The sequence below is a fragment of the Pangasianodon hypophthalmus genome, chromosome 4 (genome assembly GCF_027358585.1).
Source record: "Pangasianodon hypophthalmus isolate fPanHyp1 chromosome 4, fPanHyp1.pri, whole genome shotgun sequence".
NCBI lineage: Eukaryota > Metazoa > Chordata > Actinopteri > Siluriformes > Pangasiidae > Pangasianodon > Pangasianodon hypophthalmus.
Genome location: NC_069713.1, coordinates 12,899,277 through 12,913,463, shown reverse-complemented (window position 1 = coordinate 12,913,463; position 14,187 = coordinate 12,899,277). Strand labels below are relative to the sequence as shown.

General features: G+C 37.8%; 1 protein-coding gene across 3 annotated transcripts; it reads left to right on the top strand.

The window, feature by feature from the left end:
• On the top strand, positions 1 to 8,946 carry ponzr6 (plac8 onzin related protein 6). Of its 3 annotated transcripts, XM_026935931.3 has the most exons (5): positions 65 to 101; positions 509 to 573; positions 7,368 to 7,491; positions 8,139 to 8,299; positions 8,454 to 8,946. In XM_026935931.3, the coding sequence occupies exons 3-5, from the start codon at positions 7,383 to 7,385 to the stop codon at positions 8,745 to 8,747; spliced, it is 564 nt and encodes a 187-aa protein (XP_026791732.1). In that variant the 5' UTR covers positions 65 to 101; positions 509 to 573; positions 7,368 to 7,382; the 3' UTR covers positions 8,748 to 8,946. The 3 variants fall into 3 exon arrangements, with proteins under 3 accessions (XP_026791733.1, XP_026791732.1, XP_026791731.1); XM_026935932.3 differs by lacking the exon at positions 509 to 573 and having other exon boundaries at positions 1 to 101; XM_026935930.3 differs by lacking the exons at positions 65 to 101; positions 509 to 573 and adding an exon at positions 1,645 to 1,738.
• The last annotated feature ends 5,241 nt before the right edge of the window (positions 8,947 to 14,187 follow it).

Below are 14,187 nucleotides of genomic sequence, written 5' to 3'. Positions count from 1 at the left end.
GGGGTAATGTCTGACAAACAATACCAGAGAGGCTGAGCTGCTCTGTTACCAAGTGCAGAGTTGTGAAACCTACACACCATTTTCCTGAAGGACAACGACTGGTAAGAAAACAAAACCTATGCAGTTTCTTTTCTTTGTAACTCGTCGCTACCTTTTTATGGCTGATATCTTGCATCAGTAAAATGCAATAAAACTAAATTAAATGTTAACACATTTGCTATCACAAGAGACACAATTATCCACCTTATAGCTGTCTGAAATATTAGCAACTCATTTAGCAAAGATCACCAAGTTTCAAAGAATTGCGTGTACAAATGTTTTTCAAATGTTTTTATTTTAAAGATAAAATTAAAGCATGGGAGCATGGAAAGAATTGCTTCACTGCAAATTATTAAAGAATTCCCAAGCATAAGGGATAAGAGGGTACTTGAGACATTTATAGTCTTAAATGATGAAAACCTGTTTCCAGATTAATGACTTAACTCTTAAATTTTTTTTTTTTTGAAAGATTCCCCCAGAGGAAGCTTAAAGGTCCTGTGTAGAATCCTACAACAGCGTGTTTTCCTATCAGAGGTACCAAGGGAGAACTCTTTTTAAAGCTAAGATCCCTTCGAGAGCCCTGTACTTTTCTATGTCACCAGGATTCTACCCTCAAGAGTATGCCTTTTGTACCTTTAGTGTGTATATTATATGGTAATGTGAATGCAGTGTGCATTTTAAATAATTTCAGATACATAATTGGACCATAAGGACCACTCATTTACCTTTAATTAGCTTTTAGAGTCATACATTAAAGGTATCACTACATGACCTTTTTTTCTAGAAAACACACAAAAGCTACAAAAAGTTTACCTTTGAGGGTAGCACCCAAGTGGCAAGAAAACTAAGAGTGTACTACCTTTATTCTGAGCATGATGAAAGTATCTATTAAATGGGTAAATGTGTGGTACAAATTCTAAATTATTGCTAATTATTTTATTCTTACCTAGGACCTGTGAGGTATTTAAAATGCAGCTACTCTATTCTATTCTATTGGTAGAAAAAAGGGGTCTTAGCACCCAAAAACTGATCTGGGAACCCTTTCTGATGGGACATCCAACTAACCTAACAGTAGGCAAGGTTTGATTTGTTGATATGTTTCTTCAGTTTGCGTGTATAAGACAGTATATGTTGCCAGCAGTCAGAAGTGCCATGTGGTGTACCAACACGTCCTGCTACGTTCAGATTTCCGGCCACAAACCTTTCACAATTTGTTTTGTTAAGATTAAGTTATCCAAATCTGACTGATTTACAAGCATCCATACAATGCTCAGGAAATTGCAGTTAATGTAGCATCGGGTGTAGCTTCTAAATAATGTTTCTCATTTTGTCACATTTTAACACAATGTTATTGGTAGACATTGCTTCATCTTCCGAAATGTTATTTATCTAGCCATATAAATCTTAAAGTTAAAACCACTTATTTCAGTGCAAAAACTTGAGTTTTGTGTTTATGCCGGTACAGCATTTGTGGTTGACTTCACTATGGACAATTTGCACACTCTATAAACGATCACATCATTTTAAAAAAATGATTATTTGCCCTTACTCCAGTATACTGTTGCCAAAACAAACAGCAATGTATAAGCAGGAAGTGTGGGTGTGACTCTGTCCTTACCTTGGCTTTTATTCAGCCCTGCTCTCATATCACGCACACACAACAGCTTGCGGCTTCACATCTCACATCCACCTCGAGCAGGTACAACACGTATTTTTTTCTGTTGCATCTACTAGAAGTGTAAAATTGATTTTATTCTTTTGTTTTTTCATAGCTTAGCTGAGTAATCATTTATGCCTATAATTCTGTCAGGAAAGAACTGACTACGGTAGAATTGTAGTGCTCTAGGTAAACATGTTAAAAACCATAGTCATGAGATTGTAATGAACATTTCACTGTACAATTTATATTCTTAGTTTTTAAGATGGCATATTTAAGATCCTTAACAAACTGTCATAGATGCAGAATTTCAGTTTTGGAGTAGACTTAAAGAGTCATGAAGTTTATATTACTGACCAGGGGGTTTTGCACTGATGTACAGTTTCTAATTGTATTCTTCCACAAAACTTGAATGAGATTTTAGAAATCCCAGACTGTATTTTGATGCTCGGCACAGGAAAAGTATTTGTCCCTCATGACATGGATAATAATGGAGGTCTCAATAAATAGGTGAAAAATAAACATTGTTCAGTAATAACATGGGCGTATAAATGAATGTACCATGTAAAATGTAAGTAAGCAGTAAACGCCCTTTAGAAAATAAAAAGAGCCCTGAGAAAGAGGATTGCATTGGACTGAGTGAAAGTGGATTTCACCTGCCTCTGGTTCATGAATGTATGTTTGCAAGTGAAATGTTTGGCCATAATGGAAAGAAATACTCATTATCTTAGCTTCTCAAATGTCTTTGTGTGTACCATGTTCCTCTTAGTGATGAATATAGGTGAAGATGAACTGTTGTTGTTTTACTATTGTACTGTTATAATCTGGGGAAGAACTGGTCCTACCAGACGGACTTTCACAGACTTTGTTGCAGGTGTGAATAATGAGATCAGGTGTCAAAAAAATCGATGCCTCAACACATTTATCAAGTAAAGTTTACAGTCTGGATCTGTGAAGAATATCTGTCTAAAACTGAGGCTACTCATTTTTAAAAAAAAATTCATGTTTAATAAGTTAGTTCTGTTTTTGGAAGCATTCATTTAAAAAATGTTAGTACATGTCTAATCCAAAGTTATGTACGGTTTCAATCATCTCAGATAGAAAGACAGGCTGTCTGTTAACTTTCTGTTAACTGAACATGTTGATGAGACAGCAGCTAAAAAACGTCTAACGTGGTTCTTTTCTTTTTCTTTTTTTTTTAACCACAATAACAGGTGAGGGGAAATGAAACTATTTCTCATCAGCATGTTTCTCTACACTGGATTGTAAAATGTGTAAATGTATGACCCATATTTCTCACCCAAAAAAAGTTCCTCAAATCTCAGCTTGTTTTAAATAGTGCTCAGGTGCACAGGTATAACTCCAGAATTATTGGTACTCTTCATAAAAATGAGCCACTCTTCCATGCAGAACAGCTTCTTTACTATATTTTTAGATTTGTGCACTTCTCTTTTCAATACAGACATCCGATGTGCAACGGGGTTCAAATCCAGGCTTGAGACTGTCGTTTGTGTTTGTGTTCCTTCAGGAAGTATGTTTAGGCTCACAAACTTGCTGAAATATCTATCTACAGCCAGGTCGTTTTCACACTGTTTTTTTTTTGTAACTCTGGGCCCTCGGAGCCTGCAGTTTGGTATGTCTGATGAAGTGTGAATGTTGTTTTCAAGCCTGTGATCAGTCCAGAGAACTGATCTCGGGTCCCCTTCAAAACAGCAGTCTGGTCAAGCGGACCAGTCTGCATCAGGTGTAGAAGCAATCCTCACTCGGAACCACATGACTTGTCATGTTACTTTCTTTTCTATTTTGTGACGCTGGGGAAAGTTTTATTGATCTATAAAACCAGACTTTCACAGGACAGGAGCTCTGTATTTGGCTCTGTTCTAGTGGATAAAAATCTTCTTAATGAGATTGTGAGTTCGTTAAGGCCAAAAAGCACTATTCTTCACCACCTGAATGTTGGTACCACAGGAAAATAATTGTTTTTTTTTTAAAAAGCAGCAAACGGATTAACCTAGCGCCTACTATTTTGTAAACCTGCATGTAATTTTCAACCACTCCACTATTCACAAAGAATTCTTCTACGTCAAGAAGAAAAACCCTTAAAAACGTATCCCCTTCTGGCAGATCTAACCAGGTTAACCAGAGCCAAAATATCCTGGTAATTAGCAAATTCCATCAATCCACATAAGAGCCTCTGGTCTCATTTAACAAACAGCCTCAAGCATCATTGATTTGTCACCATAATTGACCAGGAGTAACTTATATGTGCAGATAATTAGTTTACAGATCCAAAAGGCTGATTTTGGTCTTATCTGCCCACAACAGACATGTCAGGACACGCGTCTGTCACACCCCCCTTCCTGCTTGTTGCCATGTAGTTGTTAATTAATAGTTCATTTTGAGGCTTGACAACTAACCAACTCAGACAACTCAGACATCTTGAAACTGATCTGTGGTTTCTTTTGTGTCTCTCTCACCATCATTCTCACTGTGAGGATGGGAGCAATCTTTCTGTGTTTAAAAAAAAAAAGATTTGTAGGTATAAGATTACCTAATGCCCTACTTAGATTTAAAAAGAATTTTACCTAGGGCAGTACAGTGGGTAGCACTGCTGCGGCACAGCTCCAGGGTTCCACAGCTTCACAGCTGTGCTTGGAATCTGAGCTCAAGTTACTTTCTGTACGTAGTTTTGCATATGTCCATGTGATTTTCCTCCAGGTTCTCTGGTTGACCTCCAAAAAAACATGCTGGTTGCTGATTGGCTATGCGAAAAATTTGCCCTGAGATGGACAATAACAATACATTTACATTTACATTTACATTTATGGCATTTGGCAGACGCCCTTATCCAGAGCGACTTACAATAGTAACAATAATCCAGTTTGCCAGAGATGGTGCCCTAAAAGGGTTTATAGCTAATAAAGTACTTTGCAGTGTCATGTAAGACTTTTAGTAATAACAGAGCTTAATATGAAATATATTTTTATAATTGAAAAAGAAAATATTTCAGAATGTATGTCACTGGAGTTATGGTAGTGAAACTGGCTCTTTCTTCAAAAAATGAAATGTCATGAAGGACAGACACTGATGTTGGGTGAGGAGGTCTGGGGTGCAGTCAGCATTTCAATTCATCCCAATGGGGTTGAGGTCAGGGCTCTGTGCAGGACACTCGAGTTCTTCCACGCCAAACTTGGCAAACCATGTCATCATGGAGCTCACTTTGTGTACAGGGGCATTGTCATGCTGGAACAGGTTTGGGCCACTTAGTTCCAGTGAAGGGAAATCATAACGCTACAGCATACAAAGACATTCTAAACAATTGTGTGCTTCCAACTTTGTGGCCACAGTCTGGGGAAGAACCACATAGGGATGCGATGGTCAGGTGTCCACAAACATTTGGCCATATAGTGTGTAAAATTTAAAAGAAAGAAAATGCCCTCAAAATTGAATTGTTACACAAGTGACCAATCGCTGCACAACTGCTGAAGTCCACAAACTCTTTATGACCAAAATAGCAAAGTCACTGGTGTTACAGGCCTGTAATGTGACACCAGTGCCCATGACAGCAGCATGACATTTTTTTTAAATCAAAATGGAGGATTATTTCTAAATGGCTGACCCATGAGCAAAAATGCTATCTCAATAAAATGTCAATGCCATTTTAAAAGTAAATGTAAGGTACTAAAAAAGTGTAACACAATTGACAGACAGATGTTGCCATGTAAAGTACCCAATAAGAGCATATCTACTTACCATTCAAAGTTGTGAACAATCACTATTCACACTGACCTTTTGAAATAGGAAGTACTTCAAACGAATATGGTCCAATACATTAAAATTCAATTAAGTGTTCCAGGAACACCTGTGACAAAAAAAAATTGGGACGAAACCATTTTAAAAATAATGCTGACATATTACTATATGTATTATAGCCTCATTAAGCAAAATTAAAAAAAAGACTAAAAGTCTTATAGTTTGATAAAAAGTATTCCAAACTATTTCATGATTTTGACTGTAAAGAACACCTTTTATACTGTATTAATAATAAACTAAAAATGTTGAATCTGGATGCAGGACAGTCTATTTGACACTAAGACCAAGTACACAAAAAAGACCAAGTCAAGAACTACTTTTTAAAATGTAAAAACACATAATTCATATAACTGTAATTGTTTACATTTTTAACAGCACTTCTCTAAAAATATACAAAATATCTGATGTCTTATTTCACATTAAAATAATTTTTTTCACCTCAGAAATCACTGTGACGCACTTCGCCACCCTACTGAGGTAAAGACCCATAACCAATCCATTGTTAGCACCAGTATCCATCTAGCAGAAAGCCTTAACCCAAATGTGTAGCCCAAATATAGCTGATCAGCCAAAACATTTGATGTTAGGTGTTTTCTTCTATAGTTTGTCACTGGAGCTTCAACGCTAACAAGCAAGGGAAACTAGTGTTTGCTAACATTAGCGTTGTGTAAACATGTATGCCTTTGTCATAACACATTCTAAAACCACGTTGAGGTTTTAACTAATTTTGAATACACTTTCTTATATGATTTCTGTATGATGACACACTGTTATCAATAAAAGTAGACAAAAGTATGCTGCATAAGTTTAGATCTACAGCTTGCACTATGCTAAAGCTATAAGCTTTGTTAGCATTGTTAGCACTTAGGCAAAACTAATGAAGCAAATGTCAGATGCTGAACATGTCAGCCAGTGCATAGTATGTTTGCTGAAGGGGAATATTGTATGTACACAGCTCCAGCATCCCTGATTCAAACTTGAGTTTAGGTTACTGTTGCTCTAAAGGCTTTCTGTGACTGTTGCTCTAAAGGCTTTCTGTGACTCAGCAGTTAAGGCTTTGGGCTAGTGATTGGAGGTTTGTGAGTTCATATCCCAGAACCAAGCTCCTATGCTTGGATCCTTGAGCAAGACCCTGACCCTAACCTAACCCTCAACTGCTCAGTTGGATGTCTCAACTGTAAGTTGCTTTGAATAAAAGCATCAGTCAAATGAGTTTCACATGGTCTCCACGTGTCTATGTACTTTCCTCTGTGGGTCTTTGGTTTCCTGCTACCTCGTGAAAACATGGCAGGCGGATTGGCTCCGCTAAATTGCCTGTAGGTGTGCAAACATGTGCTTGGTGCCCTGTAATGGACTGGCATTCCATCCAAGATATATTTCCACCTCACACTCCACCGCCACCCTGATTACTATACACAGTTACTGAAGATGAATGCATGATTTTAATTGTTGAAAACATTTAAAAAATAAGGAATAAGACCAGTTGTTTAAACGTTCCATGCTTGTGGAACTTTCCTGATAATGAGATATGACTCAACCACCAACACTGTCTTTTAGTTTCCACACATGAATTTGGCGTTGGGTTTTCTGTGACTTACTCACTCAGCCATCACACATCTTTTGGATCTTGTCGTATTCACAACTGCCATATTCTTGATCCCTTGCCAACTGTAATTTGACCTGCTTGAATGTTAATGACAAATTTGGAGACTGATAAGAGCCCAATATTAAAAAATTGTTTACTTAATTTATTGTAAATCCAGGTTTGTGATGACTGTAAAAGCCAATATGTTGGCACCTGTGTTTCTGATCTCTTTGTGTGTGTGTGTGTGTGTGTGTGTGTTTGTGTGTTCTTTAGGGCTGTGTTGCTATAATGGCTAGTACTACAATCACCGTGCAGCCAGGGGCGATGATACCGGCTCATGCCAAGCTTAACACATGGAGCAGTGGCTTGTGTGACTGCTGTGAGGACATGAGCATCTGTGAGTATATGCGTATAATTGGCAGGATTGAGAGGAAGAGTGTTTTTTTTTATTCTGTTATTTATATGCTGTATTTATATGTAACGCAACATGAGCAGCAGTTTGAAAACATTTTGGCTGGCTTCATGCATCTCAGAGGAAGCATGTACTAGCCTTCACCCTCCCAGTTGGAAGCAGTCTTGAGATAGAGCTAGCTAGTGGGAGAAAATGGCCAAATAATTTCAATACTCGAGTATTTGTTAGTTGTGTTGTTATTTGTTACTCCTTTGTCTTTACTCTCTGATGCCCTGTATAACATATTCAAATTGTGAGCCATTTGTGATTCAATCAAAAACCCAGATAACTAGATAAAATGTGACCTAATTGTGTTACTTTATAATGACAACTATTTTTAAAGACAAGCCAGACACAAGTCTTTTGGTATGTGAATTATAGTACAAAAATTATGCTGTTTAAAATATTTTACACCAAATCAAATTGCTTAAAAAGCCACTGACAGGCAGAATGGAAAACACAAAGATAACATGTTGGGGGCTCAACCCGGACGCACAGGGTGAACTACCTACGACCATTAGTTTTCCTTTTTTAAAAAATAAAATCTCCTTTTTTTCATTTACATAAAATGTTGCATTCATGTGTTGGCACAGGCTGTTTTGGTTTCTGGTGCCCCTGGTGTTTGATGTGTACTACAAGCCAAGAGTTTGGAGAATGCCTTTGTCTCCCTCTGCTGGATCTGTGCTTCGGGGCCCTCATACCACCTGCCGCGTATGCTGTAAGAAGTGCCATGAGAGAGAGATATCGCATCCAGGTACATTTTGTTCTGAGCTGCCCTATGACTAGACTGCAGAATAGCTCCAAATCCATATGTACCCAAATACAAACATGCCAAAAAATATTACTGAGTTGTACACCTTTTGGATTGATGGACTGATGTTATCTGCTGTGGACTTTTCTCCTATAAGGGCACAATGTGTGATGATTGTTGCGTGGTGACCTGTTGTGGAGTCTGCTCATGGTGTCAGATGGCCAGAGAGCTGAAGTTTCGCAGGCAGCCCCAGGTGTTTGTGAACCCGCCGGTGAACGTGACCTACCAAGCACCGGCGAGCACATCCTACCAGCCAGTGGGGAATCCGTCCTACCAGCCACCCCCGATTAATCCGGCCTACCAGTCGCTGCAGCCTCAGAACCCTCCTGTGTACGCCCAGCCTCACAAGTCACCTGATCCTCAGGGCGCGGGACTGTATCCGGCTGTATAAGTTACATATAATCTACAGAAATCTATAATGTCACAGTCTATTTTATGTAGAATCTCTTTTTATGTTTTTTCATCATTTCAATTGCACTTCAATATGTACGTTTGAAAGAATCAATATTAACCAATGTACAAAGTCTATTTTTATGTGAAAACTTTTTTTTCCCTTGGAGGCATAATTAAAATGTAATACTATACAATAATTTATGCAGTACCATCAGTTTTTTTAATTTTTTGGCTGTGTCAGCCCATTAATTCAAAACATTTGGAGGCTTTAGCACAAAGAATGTTAAAATATTGTGTGTAATCTAAGTTTTTTACTTACATAGCCACTCCGTGACATCCTGTGACGATAACAGAGATAATAACAGCTGAAACCTTCAATATACCGTAGATTCGTGGCTAAAAGCAAATGAGTAAATAAAGTCCATGTTCTTCCCACAACAGAAAATCATTCACAATACAGTTGAGGTCAACTCAACTGTTCAGAATCTGCAAAATGTTAATTATTTTACCAAAATAAGAGGGATCATACAAAATGCATGTTATTGTTTATTTAGTGCTGACCTGAATAAGATATTTCACATAAAAGATGTTTACATATAGTCCACAAGAGAAAATAATAGTTGAATTTATAAAAATGATCCATCTTTTCAAACTGAGGACAACTGAGTCATATGCAACTATTACAGAAGGTTCAAACGCTCACTGATGCTCCAGAAGGAAAAACCACGCATTAAGAGCCGGGGGGTGAAAACTTTTGAACAGAATGGAGATGTGTACATTTTTCTTATTTTGCCTAAATATCAGATTTTTTCATTTAGTACTGCCCTTCAGAGGCTACAGAAGATAATTACATGTTTCCCAGAAGACAAAATAAGTTAAATTTACCCTGATCTTCAATTCAAAAAGTTTTCACCCCCCGGCTCTTAATGCATGGTTTTTCCTCCTGGAGCATCAGTGAGCGTTTGAACCTTCTGTAATAGTTGCATATGAGTCCCTCAGTTGTCCTCAGTGTGAAAAGATGGATCTCAAAATCATATAGTCATTGTTGGAAAGGGTTCAAATACACAAAAATGCTGGAAAACCAAGGACCTGAAGGATTTTTCTGAAGAATAGCAGGCAGTTTAACTGTTCAGGACAAACAAGGGACTCTTGAACAACTATCAGTAAACAAAAAAACACAGCTGTGGATCATTCAGGTAACAACACAGTATTAAGAATCAAGTGGATGTAAACTTTTGAACGGGGTCATTTTTATAAATCCAACTATTATTTTCTCTTGTGGACTATATGTAAACATCTTTTATGTGAAATATCTTATTCAGGTCAGCACTAAATAAACAATAACATGCATTTTGTATGATCCCTCTTATTTTTGGTAAAATAATTAACATTTTGCAGATCCTGAAAGGGGGATGTAAACTTTTGACCTCAACTGTATAAAGCTCATTACTCATACACAGTCAGTGTCTGTCAAGTCCCCAGGGCAATGTTGGGAAATTATGTGTATTTGCCTTGTGTCTGAGTATGCCATTGAGGCTTTGTGCAGTGGTGTTGAATTCCTGGTGATTAATGCTATCTTAGCTTTACCGGATTGTGTTCCCCAGTTATCTGGGCCTTCCAGGAACTTTCAGCTGATATCTCCACACCAACCAATGGACTGGCACTATGTTGATTATTTATCACTTGCATATGAGCATCTTCAAGTGAGCAGGAAGTTAATAACTCTTTCTGATTCTACATGCATTCTGGAGCCTGCCCCGAGGCGACATACATACATACAGCTGTATAGTGGCTTGCATAGATATTCATAGAACTGCTAGAACATGAAAAACCGGCTGAGGCGCAATAACCATACTGATCTTCCACTGGATGGTAGACATATACAAACACAAGACAACATGCTCTTAGAAAACATGCCGGCACAGAAAACTTGTGAACACATCTCTTCATTAACAGCAAACACCGATACTAATAAACACCACATTACCTGGCAGCCATGGGGGCTGACGGGTACGCAAATGTTTTTTTTTTTGCAAAGGTGTCCTGTGATGGACTGGTGTCCCATCCAGGCTGTGTTTCCTGCCAGCACAGACTCCAGATCCACTCTGACCTTGACCAGGATAAAGCGCTTACTGAAGAAGAATGAACGAATGATAAATATGATAAATATATCCACCTTAAGATTTTAATGTACCTTATTAAATATGGGGACCTCTTTTACATACAAGCTATTAAAAACTATTAGGCACATTATTTAAATAATATTTTAGCCATTTATTGGGGCCTTTCCACCCATAGAACCCCTTTTTATTAAAAGTGTCATTATTTAGAAGCTTAATAACTTTTATAATGGTAGATTATGATTTCCACCACTGTAATATATATATATTTCTTTTAAATCACAGACCCCCTGGATATGCGTCATGGACCCCTGGGGGTCTCCAGACCCCACTCTGAGAACCATGGCTGTATATCATATTACAACATCATTCTCTATTTTATAAAGACTTCCAGAGCCAACTGGCATCAGTTAGAGCTCTGTGCATCATCTGGAATCATCCAAAATTGTTCATATTCATATATTCTTATAAGTTTTTAATTATTAGCCACATTAATATTATTAGCCACATTAGTATTTAAATACCGTGACTAGTACTACAAATTATGAATCCTACATCATCTATATATTTTAAGTGTATAAATATCTAAAACCTGTGTGTGTAAACTTTACATGAACCATGTGATTATTTACATGTGAAGTTCATGAGTCTTTTCAGTCAGGGCTCTTCCTTTTCATTCCAGGGAGAAGCACGTGTTCAGGAACACAGGACCTTGTACTGCACTGCACTGACACACACACACACACACACAAAAAGAAGTGTATGGTACAGCTGAGTAGCAGAAAAGAGGTAGAAGTTTACACACTGACGTTTACACACTGTGGCGTGCCTAGCAAAGCTTCAGCTATTATCACAAACATGAAGGCAGGAAGACAACAGTATGAGATATTAAACTCTTTTAGACCTTAATGCAGTTCTTCTCACTTGATACTTGCTTCTGTTTTCTCTTCTCCTTACTGTACACCTGATCTAACTGGGTGCAAGTTTACCCTTTGTTCAACAATAGCAGTCACCGTGATACGCAGGTGTTTTTGAATTGCCTAGAAACCAGAAAGTACATTTAAATCTGAAATGGGAAACAGTCCCATTGGACAACGGTAACAAAAGTGAAGACAATACTTAAACATAAAATTTGCCAGGTAATCTTATACAGCCTGGGAGCTATGGTCCTTTGTAAGGTCATTATAATGTTGGGCTTTTTTCTTTTTTTTTTCTTTCAGTAATCTTCCCCACACACACCTTGTGGCATTCAGTTTGGCTCAGTTAGCTTGGAGAGATGTTTTAGATGTGTTCATTTATCTCCAGTAACCCACTTTATCCTGATCAGGTTGTAGTGGATATACTGTACCACACGAGGTGGGAATGCACTCTGGATCTTTTTTCTATATATATATTTTTTAATGTTTTAATAGAGATTATTATATATCATTTAACATCCGAGTTCATTTCTGTTCATTTGATAGTTTCAGTTTACTATAACCCTGGTGTTGAGACTGCTATGACAAAAACTGATGTCACTCAGAGAAATACAGTACATTTCCTCAGTGATTCAACGTTATCATGAGCTCGACTCTTTCAGTTTCTAATACACCCTTATGACAGCTGACTTTATGAAGGAGAGACAAAAAAGAGAACACATGTCTAGACACAGCCATATTCACATTTACGACTGCTATACTTACAGTAAACGTGTGTATTCTAGGAAATCCAAGCTCACGGCAGGAAAACAGTTACTGTTTACTCATAGTTGAAAATGTTCAACCTAGGTTTCCTGTGAATCCTTTTCCCATCACAGTCTCCACCTATACTGATAAGATAAGATAAGATAAGATAAGACGTCATGTAATGGTTGAGGCTCTGTGCCAATAAACCTGTTAAACATGTTTTTTTCTTCTTCTTCTACGTGTCTTCCCACCTCCCAAAAGCATTTCAGTAGGTGAACTGGTGACTCTAAATTGCCCCATGTGTGAATGAGTGGGTGAATGTGTGTGTATGGTGCCTATCAGTGGTCCCATCCAGGGCGTATTCCCTACCCAGTGTTCCGGGGATAGGCTCCGGTTACACTGCGCCCTTGACCAGGATAAAGCAATTACTGAAGATGACGACGATATAGCATCACCTAGTTTGTGTGTCTCCTTCAAACGTACTGAAAACCAAACAAAGAAATCCGATTTTTATTTTTGACTTTTTGATTTTTCATTGGTTTAGCGGGATTCTGGATCTTTAAGGGCTCTCCTACAAATCATCAGAAGACATTTTAGGGTGCTTAATTTAACTCATCACCCAGATAGTCTTCTAGCTTCTGCACTGCACCACTTCTTATGACTGGGTGGCTGACTAGGGGCTTCCTGTCGCAGGTTAATGAGAAACAGCCCAGGACGGTGTCTGCTTTAATGCTGTTCTCACAGTGCTACAGCTAGTTAATGGTAAGACAGGAGCCGTGATGACCCAGAAGTGACCTAATGTTTACTTCAAAATACAATTCAAGTATTTTATCATTCAGTGCAATCTGTACTGAAAAGATGTGCTGAGTACATGAACTAGATGAGAAAACATTGTTCACCCTTCCTTTCACAGTAATTCATACAATGTGTTGACAGGCATTATTGTAGAACATGAACAAGTTATCTCATATAACTTCATTTTTTGAATACTTTTGGCCACAGTTGTTCTTTTTTCATTCCTTTAGTTACTAACATTTTCTATTTTGCTACAACCCCATTTCCAAAAAAGTTGGGACGTTTTGTAAAAAAGATTTACAAATCACATAAACCCATATTTTATTCGCAACAGAGCATAGACAACAAATGAAATGTTTAAAGTGAGACATTTTACTATTTTATGAAAAATATTAGCTCATTTGGAATTTAATGCCAGCAACATGTCTCAAAAAAGTTGGGACAGGGGCAACAAAAGTAAATAATACTAACAAGAAACAGCTGAAGGAACATTTTAAAACTAATTGGATTAATTGGCAACAGGCCAGTGGTATGGCCAGAGGTTCACCGACCAATGAAAAACTGCGCAGGCAAGTAGTGAAACAATTTCAGAATAATGTTCCGCAATGTAAAATTGCAAAGAATTTAAACATCTCATCATCTACAGTACATAATATCATAAAAAAGATTCAGAGAATCTGAAAAGCAATATTGGATGCCCGTGATCTTCAGGCCCTCAGAAGGCACTGCATCAAGAACAGGCATGCTTCTGTAATGGATATCACTGCATGGGCTCAGGAACACTTCAAAAAATCATTATCATAACACAGTTTGCCGTTCCATCCACAAATGCAGATTAAAGCTGTACCATGCAAAGAGG

Bases quoted from the DNA above. Each gene is read 5' to 3' on its own strand.
- ponzr6 (XM_026935932.3), top strand. From the start codon at position 7,383: ATGGCTAGTACTACAATCACCGTGCAGCCAGGGGCGATGATACCGGCT. The intron at 7,492-8,138 runs GTGAGTATATGC...GTGTTGGCACAG, and splicing joins CTGTGAGGACATGAGCATCT to GCTGTTTTGGTTTCTGGTGC. The intron at 8,300-8,453 runs GTACATTTTGTT...TTCTCCTATAAG, and splicing joins GAGAGAGATATCGCATCCAG to GGCACAATGTGTGATGATTG.